Genomic DNA, 14,510 nt, shown 5'->3' with positions numbered 1-14,510 from the left:
ATGGAAAACCAAACACTGTATGTTCCTACTGTAAGGAGGAACTAAGCTATGAGGACGCAAAGGCATACAGAGTGATATAATGGACCCTAGGGAGAATGGGAGGGGGTGTGAGACAAAAACAACAACAACAACTACACATTGGGTATAATGTACACTACTCGGGGGACGGGTGGACTAAAATCTCAGGATTCACAACTATACAATTCCTCCACGTAACCAAAAACCACTGGTAACCCAAAAGCTACTGACATTTTAAAAATGTTAAAAACAAAACAAACATTTGCACCCGAGGCGAGCACCTCATTCCTCTCGCTCTCTTGGGCACCTCCTGGAGGCAGAGGGTCTCACGCGGCCAGCTCCTCCCTGGAAGCAGTTGAAGTTATTCCAGCGGCGATCAGGCCACCGAAGACGTCCGCCCAGACAACCACCCGCGACTGGGAGACTCGCTCTGCCTGTGTCCGCCCGCCCTCCTCCCGCGCGGGACACACCTGGCGGGCGCGCCTTTCCTTGCCGGGGGCCACCTGGCGCGCAGCTCCCGGCGCCGGGCCCGCCCCTCGCGGCTCTGCCGGGGCTCCCTGCCGGCCAATGGGAGCGTGGCATGCAAATGAGCAGGTGCGGTGGCGGCCCGCCCGGAACGGCCCCGGGGCTCCCGGGATGTTAGAGGCGCTCAGGGCGGCAGCAGAGCAGACGCCGGGCTGCGCGCTGGGAGCTGCGGTCTCAGGCCATGGCCCCCGCTCCGCCCCCCGCCGCCTCCTTCTCGCTCTCCGAGGTCCAGCGGCGCCTGGCGGCCGGCGCATGCTGGGTCCGCCGCGGGGCCCGCCTCTACGACCTCTCCAGCTTCGTGCGGCACCATCCGGGGGGCGAGCAGCTGCTGCGGGCCAGGGCGGGCCAGGACATCAGCGCCGACCTGGACGGGCCGCCGCACAGGCACTCGGCCAACGCGCGCCGCTGGTTGGAGCAGTACTACGTGGGAGAGCTGCGCGGGGAGCAGCAGGTACAGCCGGGCCGGGGCCCCCCACCCCAACCCAGGCCTCCCGCAGCCTTCCACTCCCGGGCGAGCCCCGTTCACCTGCCCTCTAGGAGGACCCAAGGTGACAGCCTCTGCCTCCCTTCCCTCGTTTCCCCTCTTTTCTTTCCAGGCAACAGGTCATTGTCGTCTCCCCCAACCCCTCCTTCCTTTCTCCAGGAACTTGCTGTTCCCTTCCACCCTTACCGCCTGGCCTGCCTCCGTGCCAGCTCTTCCATTTCCCCAACACCCCTCCTTCCAGAGTGTTCCTTCTGCAGCCCCTGCCCTCCAACAACCTGGATTCCCGTTTCTGGCCCCAGCCCTCCCTCACGCCCCGGCTTTCCTTCCTCTTCACTTACTGGCCTCTCCCTCTTTGCAACCACTCTCCGTTTCTGTTTGGATAATGGGCTCACCTGTTCCCACCTCCCCATCCCACCTCACTTCTGCTTCAAAGAGGCACAGATCAGTAGCTCTTCTCACTAGTTTGGGTTTCCTGGTGCCGCCCTAGCCTTGCACCAGGGCTCCCCTGGGTGGATGGAGAAGCCTGGGCCATGTCTGGGGTGTACTGCGTCCTCCAACCTCTCAGACCTTCCCTTATATTATTGTCCTAAACACTGGCTTGGGAGTCCAAAAGAGTGAAATGAAAGGCATGAGCTGTTTTGCCAAGGAGAAGGGACTAGCACTTTGAACCAGACTGTGTGCTGAGCTGCACGCTGCTGTGCAGTACCAGCTCCCGGTGATATTTAAGTCCGTAACTGAACCTGGGGCAGGTTTTGTTATTCCCATTTCAGGATATGGAATCTGAGGCTCAGGGAGGCTCTGATTAATGCACCTAAGGTCAAATAGCTAAATAGTGGGAAAGCCACATGTATCTGACTCCAAAATCAATGCTGGCTCCATCCCAAAAATCTTCGGGTGGGGGAGACAGACCTAGTACACAGGATTCCAGGTAGGCTCAGGCCAGAAGCAAAGTGACTCTCTGGGTGTTCCCAGGCCTGGCTCTGGGACTGGTGACTATGGGGCCATCATGCCTAGATATACAGTAGTTTCCCCTTGTCCAAGGGGATACATTTCAAGACCCTCTGTGGATCCCTAAAACCACGGATAGTACCGAATCCTATATATGCTATGTTTTTTCCCATATGTACATACCTATGATAAAGTTAAATTTATAAATTAAGAATAGGAAGAGATTAACACCAATAATAAAATGACAGTTATAACAATATGCTGTAATAAGAGCTATTTGAATGTGGTCCCTTTCTCTCAAAACATCTTATTGTACTGTACTGTGATGATGTAAGATGTAACATGAGGCAGGGCATGGTGACTGACATCTGTAATTCTAGCACTTTGGGAGGCCAAGGTAAGAGGATCACTTGAGCCCAGGAGTTCAAGACCAGCCTGGGCAACATAGGAAGACCCTGTTCTACAAAAAATACCAAAATTAGCCGGGTGTGGTGGCATGCACCTATAATTCTAGCTACTTGGGAGGCTAAGGTGGGAGGATCACCTGAGAGGTGGAGGCTGCAGTGAGCCATGATCGTGCTACTGCACTCCAGCCTGAGCAACAGAGTGAGACCCCACCTCAAAAAAAGAAAAGATGATAAGACGCCTACATGATCAGTTGGAGTGAGGTGAATGATAGGTATGGTGATGTGGCATTGGCTACTATTGAAAACTAATTTAAAACTTATAAATTATTTCTGGAATTTTCCATTTAGTTATGTTTTTGGGCCCAGGTTGACCGTGGGTTACTGAAACCATGGAAAGTGAAACCATAGATCAGGGGGACTCCTGAAAACCAACAGTTGTCCCCTGCTTCTAGCTCTGGCTTTCAAGATGAGCCCAGCAACTATTCTTAGATCTTTGGTTGAAAGGACTTAGCATCCACTATTTCAGGTGGCTTTTCATTGGGCCATCCTGCCTAATTTCTCCATCATTTATTCAGTCAGGTAACTGGTTCCTTAATGGGTTGACAGCACTGTGCTGGGTGTGGGGAGATATCAATGAACAAAATCAATTCTGTTCCTGTCTTCATGCAGCTAACGGGAGGGAGTGGGAACACACAGATCACATGATAGTTGCTTAGTTAATGGTGTATCAGAGTATGGATCTAGAGGGGAGGAGCATAGAGAAAGCCTTCTTGAGAAAGTCACATTGACACTGAGAGCTGACTGATAGGCTGGGCTTAACCAGGTGATGTGTAGCAGGAAGAATATTTCAGACAAAGGGGACAGCATGTGTGAAGGCTCTGGCAGGAAGAGCTTGACATAGTAAAAGATTGGAAATAAAACCAATGTGGCCAGAGGATGACGGGCAAGGACAGGGATGTGGGGGGGAGGCCAAAAGTCAGCCGGGGCCACGTCACACAGGGCTTCATAGGCTGTGGTCAGGATTTGGGACTTGACTCTAACAAAAATGGGAAGCCAGGTGAGCCTGGGAGGTGGAGGTTGCAGTGAGCCAAGATCGCGCCACTGCACTTCAGCCTCCGCGACAGAGCAAGACTCCATCTCAGGAAAAAAAAAAAAAAAAAAGGGAAGCCAGGGAAGAGGTTCAGGCAGGGTTCGTGGTCAGATTTGCATCTTTGGAAGAGGACCCTGGCTGCAGTGTCAAGGAGGAATGGAGAGAGCCTAAGTGGGTGTGAGGAGATCAGGCAGGATGCTCCTGCATGGCTGCCACTGCAGTGGCTGTGACCACGGGGAGAAGGGGGATGAAGATGGGAGAGTCTCTAGACAATATGCTGGTTCAGCATTCTGTGGTGAGAGCCCAGTTTAATCTTAGAAGTTGGTGTTTGGTGTCAGGTTGTGCTGAAGGGTTTAGAAGAAGATATAAGAAAACCTGAGTGCAAGAGGCCGAGCGTGGTGGCTCCCACCTGTAATCCCAGGAATTTGGGAGGGTGAGGTGGTCAGATCACTTGAGGTCAGGGGTTTGAGACCAGCCTGGCCAACATGGTGAAACCCTCTCTCTACTAAAAATACTAAAAATTAGCTGGGTGTGGTGGTGCACTGGGTGTGGTGGTGCACTCGGGGTGGTGGTGCACTCTCAGCTACTTGGGAGGCTGAGGCAGGTGGATCACTTGAGGTCGGGAGTTCAAGATCAGCTTGGGCAACATGGTAAAATCTTACCTCTGCTAAAAATACAAAAAACTAGCTGGGTGTGGTGGTGCACACCTGTAATCCCAGCTGCTCGGGAGGCTGAGGTAGGAGAACTGTTTGAACCCGGGAGGCAGAGGTTGCAGTGAGCCGAGATCGCACTACTGTATTCCAGCCTGGGCGACAGAGTGAGACTTTGTCACCAAAAAAGAAAAAGAAGAAAAGAGAAAGAAAAAGGAAAGGAAAGGAAAAAGAAAAGAAAAACTGAGTGCAGGAAATAAGAGAGGTTGAGACTGACAGGTTTGCGGTGGCTCATGGGGCCCGCCCTGTGTTGTCACTGTATCCTCTAGACAGGAGCCTTAGGGTGTGGCTCATCCTCCCAACACCATCCTGAGTATTCTTACAGCCACCCCTGGCCAGCTGCCCTGGACGGCCCCACCTCCCGGCTCTGCTAACCGCCTAGCACCATGGTTTGCCTTGTCTGACCCTCAGAGAGGGGCCCAGGGACACGTGCTTCTGACCTGCATGCTCATCTGTTAGCTAAGATCCCCAGTGCGGGCCATGCTGCAGACATCCTTATTTCTGGGCGCCAACCTGAGCATGTGGAACAAAACTCAAAACAACGCACCTGCAGACACATGGCCCAAACTTAACAATGGTCACACTAGCCCAGCACTCCACTGGGCTGCCAGCTTCTGCCTTCAGAGTTCTAAGAACTAGTACAGGGTTGTCTTTAAATTGAGAAAGAGGAAGACTTGGCACAGTGGCTCATGCCCATAATCCTAGCACTTTGGGAGGCCGAGGTGGGTGGATCACTTGAGCCCAGGAGTTCGAGACCAGCCTAGGCAACATGGTGAAACCCCATCTCTACAAAAAATTAGCTGGGTGTGGCGGCTTGTGCCTGCAGTCCCAGCTACTCAGGAGACTGAGGTGGGAGGATCACTGGAGCCCAGGAGGTGGAAGTTGCAGTGAGTCAGATCACACCACTGTACTCCAGCCTAGGTGACATAGCAAGACCCTGTCTCAAAAAAAAAAAAAGAAAAAAAAACTTGTGGGAGAGGTTGTCAAAGGAGAAATCTGGGGGTGGGATATCCTTTCAAACAGATGCCTGGATGGAGACACTTTCTGTTCTTCTCCCTAGCTAAGCCCTTCTAGCAAGCCCCAAGCTGCCTTTTGCACTTCCCACCTCTCCTGCTGGACCAGGGATGCTGACACCCTTGTGGGTAGAGCCCTCTGTCTCTGGAGGAGCAGGAGGATTTTGCTGGGGAAGGGGAGTGCCATGAACCAAGTCTGTTGTTTGGGGCTCGTTTCTGAATGGTGCCCCTCCGAGGGGCCTGTCCTGCTGGTTTAGCCCTTGGATGGGAGCATCCTGGCCCTTCCTCCAGGAAGAAGACCTGATCCCATTTGTTCCCCCTGCACCTAACTTTGCTGCACCTTCTCTATGTACACACATTAACGCTCACGTGAAGGCACATTCACAAAACAACTCCAACTTGTTTGAGCCACCATGCTGTCTGCCACAGCCTTGGACATGGGGAAGCCAAGGTGCCCACCTTGAGCAAGTGACAGAGCCATGGCTGAGCAGGGAAGGTCCTCGGGGCAGTGGGGTCAAGAGCCTCACCCCAAGCTCAGGCAATAGCAGTGCTCCTCCAGCTGCAGCCACATGTTAGCAGAGTATGAAGTCCATTTATTGAGCGCGACTGGCATTTTTCACAAAATAAATAGACAAGGAAAGGACTGTAGATCTAAATCTCCTTCCCAGGCTATATTGCCATGTTTCCCTGGGCATCCTTGACTCACCACCTCAGGTATTTTTTCCTCCAATTTGGTGTATTATACTCTGGTTACTCTTCAGATTGTACGTCTTTCGCCTTTTACCAACTTGATGTACCACTTGAACTATCATATTTAATATTTATCTTTAAATTGATCCACTTTATTTTCCCACGTACTCATGCTTGGCGATAATAACAGTAAGATCAAAGGTTTTACATGCACTTTAAAGGGAATGGGGGCCAGGCATGGTGGCTCATGCCTGTAATCCCAGCACTTTGGGAGGCTGAGGTGGGCGGGTCGCCAGAGCCCAGGAGTTCGAGACCAGCCTGGGCAACATGGTGAAAAACTATCTCTACAAGAAAAAAATTACAAAAATTAGCTGGGCATGGTGGCATGCACTGTGGTCCCAGCCACTTGGGAGGCTGAGGTGAGAGGATCACCTGAGCCTGGAAAGTTAAGCCTGCAATAAGCTGTGATCATGCCACTGCACTCCAGCCTCAGTGACAGGAGACCCCATCTCAATAAATAAAGTGACTATGGAACTGGGGTTTTTCCTGAGCCCCAAGCCTGCCACCCAGAGGGATGATAACTGCCAGAGGGTGGCTCATACTCCCACATGCCCCGCCAATCCTGGAGAGGTCCTCCCGTGGGCAGATATCTGACCATGCCAGCTGACCATGCCCTATGCTTGTGAAGACCCCGGAGGAAAACAAACCTGACTCCTCAGCCACTAGTGTTGGGGTAACCTTGATGTCTGAAGGCCTCGATGCCAGATTTTAATCCCACAGGGTTTGTCTCTGTCTCAACGTGGCTGAGAAGTCCACAGCTTCAACCACACATGGGTCTGTAAGATTTGGGCTCTGGTCATTCAGAGCTTCAGGGCTTGAATAATTAAATGGGGAGGGACAATAAGGAGGAGATCTAAGTGCAGGAAGACTTGGGGTTCCCACCCTACCCAGGTCCGGGAACATCTTGAGCTCAGCCTATCTTGAAAAGCTGGTCTGATAAAAACTGATGCTTGGGGAATTTGCTGAACTGCCGCCACCTTCTGAGAAGAGTACAGCTGAGAAGTCAACTTACTGAAGGAGTTGAGATCGCTTGGCCTCTAAGGGGGCATCCCAGGGGAGCCTGCCTGACCAATTAACGGTCACTGCCCTCCACCACCTGCCAGGACTTCTACACTCTGGCCTGCTGTGGTGCCAGGTGAGTCTCACCTGGAGGACGAAACTAGGGCCAGCAGGTGGGGCATCCAGGGCCCAGGTCACTACAGGTCCATGGCCACCCCAGGGTCAGCACAGGCTCCAGGAGTGCTCTCTGGTGTCACCCCACAATTCAGTGAAGAAAGAGGCTTCGAGACCCAGAATTGGGAAGAAGGTCAAAAATTAGGATTCTCTGGAGGAAATAAAAAGAAACAAACAGGAATCCTAGAAATACATGAGAGTAATTGTCTTTGGAAGTATTCCCGGGAAGTAACCTGAACTGATGCTGTGGCAACAGCATTCATCATCTTCATGACATACACTCCTCATTGGTCCATATGTAGTCTTCATTTATTTAGACAGGTGATAAGCACCCCATGCGCTCTGAAACCCACCATACCACGGAAACAGCTCTTGGCGTTACCAGGACCTTCGCCTTCCTCCACCTGGTGGTCAGTGCTCACCTTATCTTACGTGGCCTGGCAGCAACTGGTGACACCACTGATCACCCCTCCTCCACCCCAGTACACTTTCTTCACCTGGCTGCTGGATGCTATACCCTTTTGGTTTTCCACCAGAATTCATTTTTTATTGCTTCTCTGACAAATTACCACAAACTCGGTGACTTAAAGCAACACACATTTACTCTCTTACAGTTCCAAAGTAAAAAATGAGTCTGCAGGGAAGTAGTCCTTCTGGAGGCTCTAGGGGAAATTCTTTTTTCCTGTCTTTTCAAGTTACTGGAGTCTGCCTGCATTCCTTGGCTCATAGCCCAGCCAGCAATCTCATCACGCTGGCCTCTGCCTCTGTCACTGCGTCTCCTCCTACGACTGACGCTCTTGAATCCATCTTCCACTTAGAAGTACACTCGGGATCACACTGAACCCACCTAGATGATCCAGGATAATCTCCTCATCTCCAGATCCTTCACTTAATGACATCTGCAAAGTCCCTTTTGAAAAGTCAGGTAGCATATTCACAGACTGTGCCTCCCACCCCACCCATACCCCAGTTGTGACTTCTCAGTCTCCATTGTTAGTTTTTCTCACTTCTCATTTCCCAGAAAAGTGCACAAAACTTGAACATACAGCTCAGGGAATTTTTTTTTTTTTTTTTTGAGTCTCCCTCTGTCACCAGGCTGGAGTGCAACGGCACAATCTCAGCTCACTGCAACCTTCGCCTCCCAGGTTCAAGGGATTCTCCTGCCTCAGCCTCCTAAGCAGCTGGGATCACAGGCATGCGCCACCACGCCCAGCTAATTTTTGTATTTTTAGTAGAGATGGGGTTTCACCATGTTGGCCAGGATGGTCTCAATCTTCTGACCTCGTGATTTGACTGCCTCGGACTCCCAAAGTGCTGAGATTACAGGCGTGAGCCACCGTGCCCAGCCAATTTTTTTTTTTTTTTAACCTAGGTAAACATCTCTGTTGCTACCATCCAGATGGAGACCTAGAACTCTTCCAGCACCTAGCACAGGCTCCTGCCTCCTTCCAGGCAACAGCGCCTCCCAGAGGCAGCCACTGTTCTAATCTCTATCACCCTGGGACAGTTTTGTGAATCCCTTATCTTTATATGGGAATTGTGTACTCTGTTGATGGCCGCTTTCACTCGGTATTATGTCTGTGATATTATTTATGTTTTTCTTACTCTTAACAGTAACCGTTTCCATTGCCTACTCTGTCCTAGAGAATCCATAGGCAGAGGGAGAAAATGGGGAGTAACTGGAGCAAGAACAGCCAATGACTTAGACCACTTGTTAATCTTCAGGAGCCCCCCCCTTAGTCTTCCTTCTGGAACATTTCCCCCATTACTGCCCTACTTTGGCTAGAGCCTCTTTACACTCACTATTGTGTTACACTCACTATCAGTCTCTTGGGCAGGTCTTCCTCTGTTCCCCATTGTCTCTGAACCTTTCTAAAGAGAACTTGATCATGTTCCGGCAGTGCTCCTAAGTATTCAATGGCTCCCTATTGCCATATCCTTTAAGTCCAGCTTGAATGCTCTTTCTTCCACAGAGATTCTCCTTACCTCCTCACCTATATCTGTTTTTTCCCCTTCGATCAGACTCTCATAGCTCTTTACCTGAACCTATCTTACAGCATTCATAATTTTTTTTTTTTTTTTGAGACAAAGTCTTCCTGTGTTCCCTAGGCCCCAGGCTGGAGTGCAGTGGTATGATCTCAGCTCACGGCAACCTCTGCCTCCCAGGTTCAAGTGATTCTCCTGCCTTAGCATCCCGTGTAGCTGGGATTACAGGTGCCCACCACCATGCCCGGGTAATTTTTGTATTTTTAGTAGAGACAGGGTTTCACCATGTTGGCCAGGCTGGTCTTGAACCCCTGACCTCACGTGCCTTGGCCTCCCAAAGTGTTGGGTGTGAGCCGCCACACCCGGCAGATAACATTCTTTCTTATTTAACGCATTTTCACTATGACTCTTGTCTTCCCTATTATTTTGTCTACTAATCTGTAAAATCCCCAAGGACTGGACTTGTCTAATTCATCTGAATTTCTCTAACACACACAGGCACACTGGTACATACCAACAGGTACTAATAAATATTTGAATGGTCTGGGTGTGGGCTCATACCTGTAATCCCAGCACTTTGGGAGGCCAAGGCAGAAGGAGAACCTGAGACCAGGAGTTCAAGGCCAGCCTGGGCAATATAGTGAGACTCTATCTCTACAAAAAAACTTTTTAACATAACCAGGCATGGTCGCGTACCTATAGTCCCAGCTACTTGGGAGGCTACAATGGGGGGATTGCTTGAGCCCAGGAGGTCAAGGCTGCAGTGAGCCATGATCACACCATTGTACTCCAGTCTGGGTAGCAGAGTGAGACTGTCTCAAAAAATGACTGAATGAATAAATAAATGTTTGAATAAGTCAATGAATGAGTTGCTTGGAAAACTGAGGTATATGCGTAATTGAAAAGGAAATATTAGCATTTGCAAGACACTTTAAGAATGAAACACAACTGGGCGCAGTGGCTCATGCCTGTAATCCCAGCACTTTGGGAGGCCAAGGCGGGCGGATCAACTGAGGTCAGGAGTTCAAGACCAGCCTGGCCAACATGGTGAAACCCCGTCTCTACTAAAAACACAAAAATTAGCCAGATGTGGTGGTGCGTGACTATAATCCCAGCTACTCGGGAGGCTGAGGCAGGAGAATCGCTTGAACCTGGGAGGTGGAGGTTGCAGTGAGCCAAGATCGTGCCATTGCACTCCAGCCTGGGGGACTTGATCCCCCCCAAAAAAAAAAAAAAAAAAAAAAAATTGAATGAAAGATTAAGAAAAATCTCTCTTCGTGTCTTGTTAGCTAAAGGGTTGGGAGTTGATGGAAAGGACAGAGAACCATCAAGCAAGTCACTCATTTCTGCTTTTGTCCTCGGTTCTTTGCAGCCAGAGACAGTTAGCAAAACCTCTCTCTTAGCAGGCTCTTACAGTCCACCCATCCCCTGAGTCTCCTTCAAGGGTTAGAAGTGAAGTTAACCACAGAAAATCTCAATCTCAAAATCTCCCTGAAACATTGCTTTCAGGGTTGTGACCCCCCAGTCTCCATGTAGCTATAAGTACCTGGGTGACACTCATAGGCATGTCCCAGGTTGCCTGGGTTTCTAGTCCTGTTTACTCTTTCTGGTGTCTTTTCATGCAACATTCTCTAAAGCGCATAGACTCAGAACAGTGGTTCTCCGTCTTCTCTCATTGCTCCTATTCTTTTTTTTTTTTTTTTTTTTTTTTTAACTTCTAAGTTCAGCGATGCATGTGCAGGTTTGTTAAGTAGGTAAACTCATGTCATGGGGGTTTGTAGTACAGATTATTTTGTCACCCAGGTATTAGGCCTAGTACCCATTACTTATTTTTCCTGCTCCTCTCCCTCCTGCCACCCTCCATCCTCAGGTGGAGGCCTCAAGTATCTATTATTTCCTTCTTTGTGTCCATAAGTTCTCATCATTCAGCTCCCACTTATAAATGAGAATATGTGGTATTTGGTTTTCTGTTCCTGCCTTAGTTTGCTAAGGATAATGGCTTCCAGCTCCATCCATATTCCCTCAAGGGGCATGATCCCATTCTTTTTTATGGCTGCATAGTATTCCATGGTATATATGCACCACATTTTCTTTATCCAGTCTACCATTGATGGGTATTTGGGTTGATTCCACGTCTTTGCTATTGTGAACAGTGCTGCAATGAACATACACGTACATGTGTCTTTATGATGGATCGACTTATATTCCTTTGGGTATATACCCAGTAACTGGATTGCTGGGTCGCATGGTATTGTAAGGTGGCCAGAAGACTCTAATGACCTGCTCTTTCTCTCTGACGGAAAAAGAGCTCAGCCATAACAAAAATCGAGAACAACAAACTTGATGCTAGCAACACTGGTAAAGCTTATAACTGGGAAATATGAACCTCAAACTCAGTACTTTATATTGTGAAACACTGTCCCCAAAACACTATTATCCAAATAACTTCAGTTTCTTACCTTGATGGTACATTGCAAAGTATTTAAATAGCAATACTAGATAAGCAAATTTGAGGGTGGCAGGATTTGCTTTAACGTATTTGAAATCTGATGCATACAAAGTATTTTTAAAGTCCTGTTAGAGTAAAGCTAGTGGCCACCAATTTTATTCATGCAAGTATGTCATTACATACTTAGAGTGAACCATGCAACCTACAATAAACTTGGTTGAAAATTACCTAAGTAAATTAGTTGTAATTTCTCCTTTAAGAGGGAGAGTAGAATTCTAGTTCTCTACATTCTTTTATGCCCAGTAGAACCTTTCCAATGTTGCTTAGCATTGAACGATGTTCAGATTACCTAATGAGAAATGGAATCAGAGTTTTTAGGGATCTCTAGAAATGGCTGGTTTTAGTTATAAATTTCAGGCTGGGCACGGTGGCTCACGCCTGTAACCCCAGCACTTTGGGAGGTCAAGGCAGGCAGATGGCTTGAGGCCAGGAGTTCAAGAACAGCCTGGCCAACACAGTGAGACCTCGTCTCTACTAAAAATACAAAAACTAGCCGGGTGTGGTGGTGCATGCCTATAATCCCAGCTACTCAGGAGGCTGAGATACGAGAATTACTTGAACCTGGGAGGCAGAGGTTGCAGTGAGCGGAGTTCACGCCACTGCACTCCAGCCTGGGTGACAGAATGAGACTCTGTCTCAAAAAAAAAAAAAAAAAAAATCCAAATGTTAATAACTCATAGTAACCCACTTAGGTGCTCATAAGTAGCCCCTAGTCTTCTGTAATAATGAAAATCTATGAAATGGCATCATTTACTCACAAAGATCAAAGAAAGACCTCAAATTTTAAAGTCCGTTTGACAAAGGCCTGCACTTTGAGACTCTGCTGTGGAGCAATAAGGAGCACCTCACTGGACTGAATAAATCCAACTTCTATGATCCTGTGTTGCCCCCAAACAGGGAAAAGGACAGATGAGCTTGGTTTCATGGTTGCTTTCTCCTGTGCCAGGCAAAGTCTTCTGGAACCAACCATAATGTCTTATGCTGGTTGGAGACAAAGTGCTATAAAAAATTCAGTTGTTCCTTAGACCCAAGTAGAAGAGTCCTTGAATCCTAATAAAAAGTCACTTTTTAAAGTTACTGTATTCTAGGCTGGGCGCAGTGACTCACGCCTGTAATCCCAGCACTTTCGGAGGCTGAGGTGGGCAGATCACAAGGTCAGGAGTTCAAGACCAGCCTGACCAACATGGTGAAACCCCATTCCTACTAAAAATACAAAAATTAGCTGAGCATAATGGCGTGCACCTGTAGTCCCAGCTACTCGGGAGGCTAAGGCAGGAAAATTGATTGAACCAGGGAGGTGGATGCTACAGTGAGCCAAGATGATGCCACTACATTCCAGCCTGGGCAACAGAGCAAGACTGCATCTCAAAAAAAAAAAAAGAAAAAGAAAAAGAAAAAAAGTTACTCTATTCTAAATGAAAACCAAAATTTCATAGACATAGGACAAGGGGTTGGGGGAGGGAAATTTATTATCTTTAAAAAAGAAACTGAAAAGGACTTAAAGATCACAGTGTTGCCCCGATTCTTAAGTTGAGCAAATAATGAGTCAAATCATGTTGGTTTTGTGCACCTGTGTGGTTTTTCCAACAAAATTGTATGGGCCGGGCATGGTGGCTCATGCCTGTAATCCCAGCACTTTGGGAGGCCAAGGTGGGCAGATCACTTGAGGTCAGGAGTTCGAGACCAGCCTGGACAACATGGTGAAACCCCATCTCTACAAAAATACAAAAATTAGCCAGGCATGGTGGCGCATGCCTATAGTCCCAGCTACTCGGGAGGCTGAGGCAGGAGAATTGCTTGAACCTGGGAGGTGGAGGTTGCAGTGAGCCAAGATCACGCCACTGCACTCCAGCTTGGGTGACAGAGTGAGACCCTGTCTCAAAAAAAAAAAAAAAAAATTGTGTGGAAGCACAATGTAACATGCCGTAAACTCCAGTTTGAACATTCATAGCATCCTCCTAAATGGGGCATCTTATTAACGTATTTAAGGGCTAAGGGTCTCTCTTCATCCTTTGACAAACAGGTCTATCTCTTCTGAAAGGCTTCTTCCTTCGTTCATTGCCTCTCTTTCGACACTGGCCTCCTTATTTGGCAATGGAGTTGGAGTCAAACAGTTCTCCATTGCTTTCAGTGACTTCATGAAGTTTTCTATTTTTTTTTCTGCATGGATGTTTATCTTACTTTGCATTTTGTTACATTGCATATTGTTGGATGATAGCACCCTCTAACCATCAAAGAGAGAACACTTTGCCTAGATGGGCAGGGCAAAGTTGGGGGAGGAGGTGGTCAGTATTTGAGCAAGGGCCAAATTTATTGAACAACTGACTCATAAATATCTACATGATTTTTGCTGTCTTTTGCAACTTGAATCTTCAGGAACTCAAATAAAGAACACTTGGATAACGATGATCCCTGTAGAGCTAATGGTAACACACCTTAAGTGTATATGGTGATCTACACTGATCTACGTTTTTCTTTTTTTTTTTGAGACGGAGTCTCGGTCTGTTGCCCAGGCTAGAGTACAGTGCCGTGATCTCGGGTCGCTGCAACCTCCGCCTCCCTGGTTCAAGTGATTCTCCTGTCTCAGCCTCCCGAGTACCTGGGATTTCAGGTGTGTGCCACCATGCCTAATTTTTGTATTTTAAGTAGAGACAGGGTTTCACCATGTTGACCAGGCTGGTCTCGAACTCCTGACCTCAGGTGATCCGCCCGCCTTGGCCTCCCAAAGTGCTGGGATTACAGGCGTGAGCCACCGCACCTGGCCCTATCTACATTTTTCAAAATATTTTTCCATAGACTTTTTTCCCTTCCAACTTTTATTTTAACTTTAGGGGTACATGTGCAGGATGCGCAGGTTTGTTACATGGGTAAACGTGTACCACGGTGGTTTGCTGCCC

The 14,510-nt window shown here is 48.4% G+C and overlaps 1 protein-coding gene across 2 annotated transcripts in view; it reads left to right on the top strand.

Annotated features, from left to right (window-relative positions):
* Positions 1 to 647: 647 nt before the first annotated feature.
* FA2H (fatty acid 2-hydroxylase) overlaps positions 648 to 14,510 on the top strand; it is a 62,703-nt gene continuing 48,840 nt past the window's right edge. For both annotated transcript variants that reach the window (XM_007993632.3, XM_007993631.3), the window contains exon 1: positions 648 to 994. In XM_007993632.3, coding sequence (XP_007991823.1) covers positions 725 to 994 — 270 coding nt within the window. In that variant the 5' untranslated portion in view covers positions 648 to 724. The remainder of the gene's footprint in view (positions 995 to 14,510) is intronic.

Source organism: Chlorocebus sabaeus, chromosome 5 (genome assembly GCF_047675955.1).
Source record: "Chlorocebus sabaeus isolate Y175 chromosome 5, mChlSab1.0.hap1, whole genome shotgun sequence".
NCBI lineage: Eukaryota > Metazoa > Chordata > Mammalia > Primates > Cercopithecidae > Chlorocebus > Chlorocebus sabaeus.
Note: the sequence above shows the minus strand (reverse complement) of the source record. Positions and strands in the feature narration are given on the sequence as shown.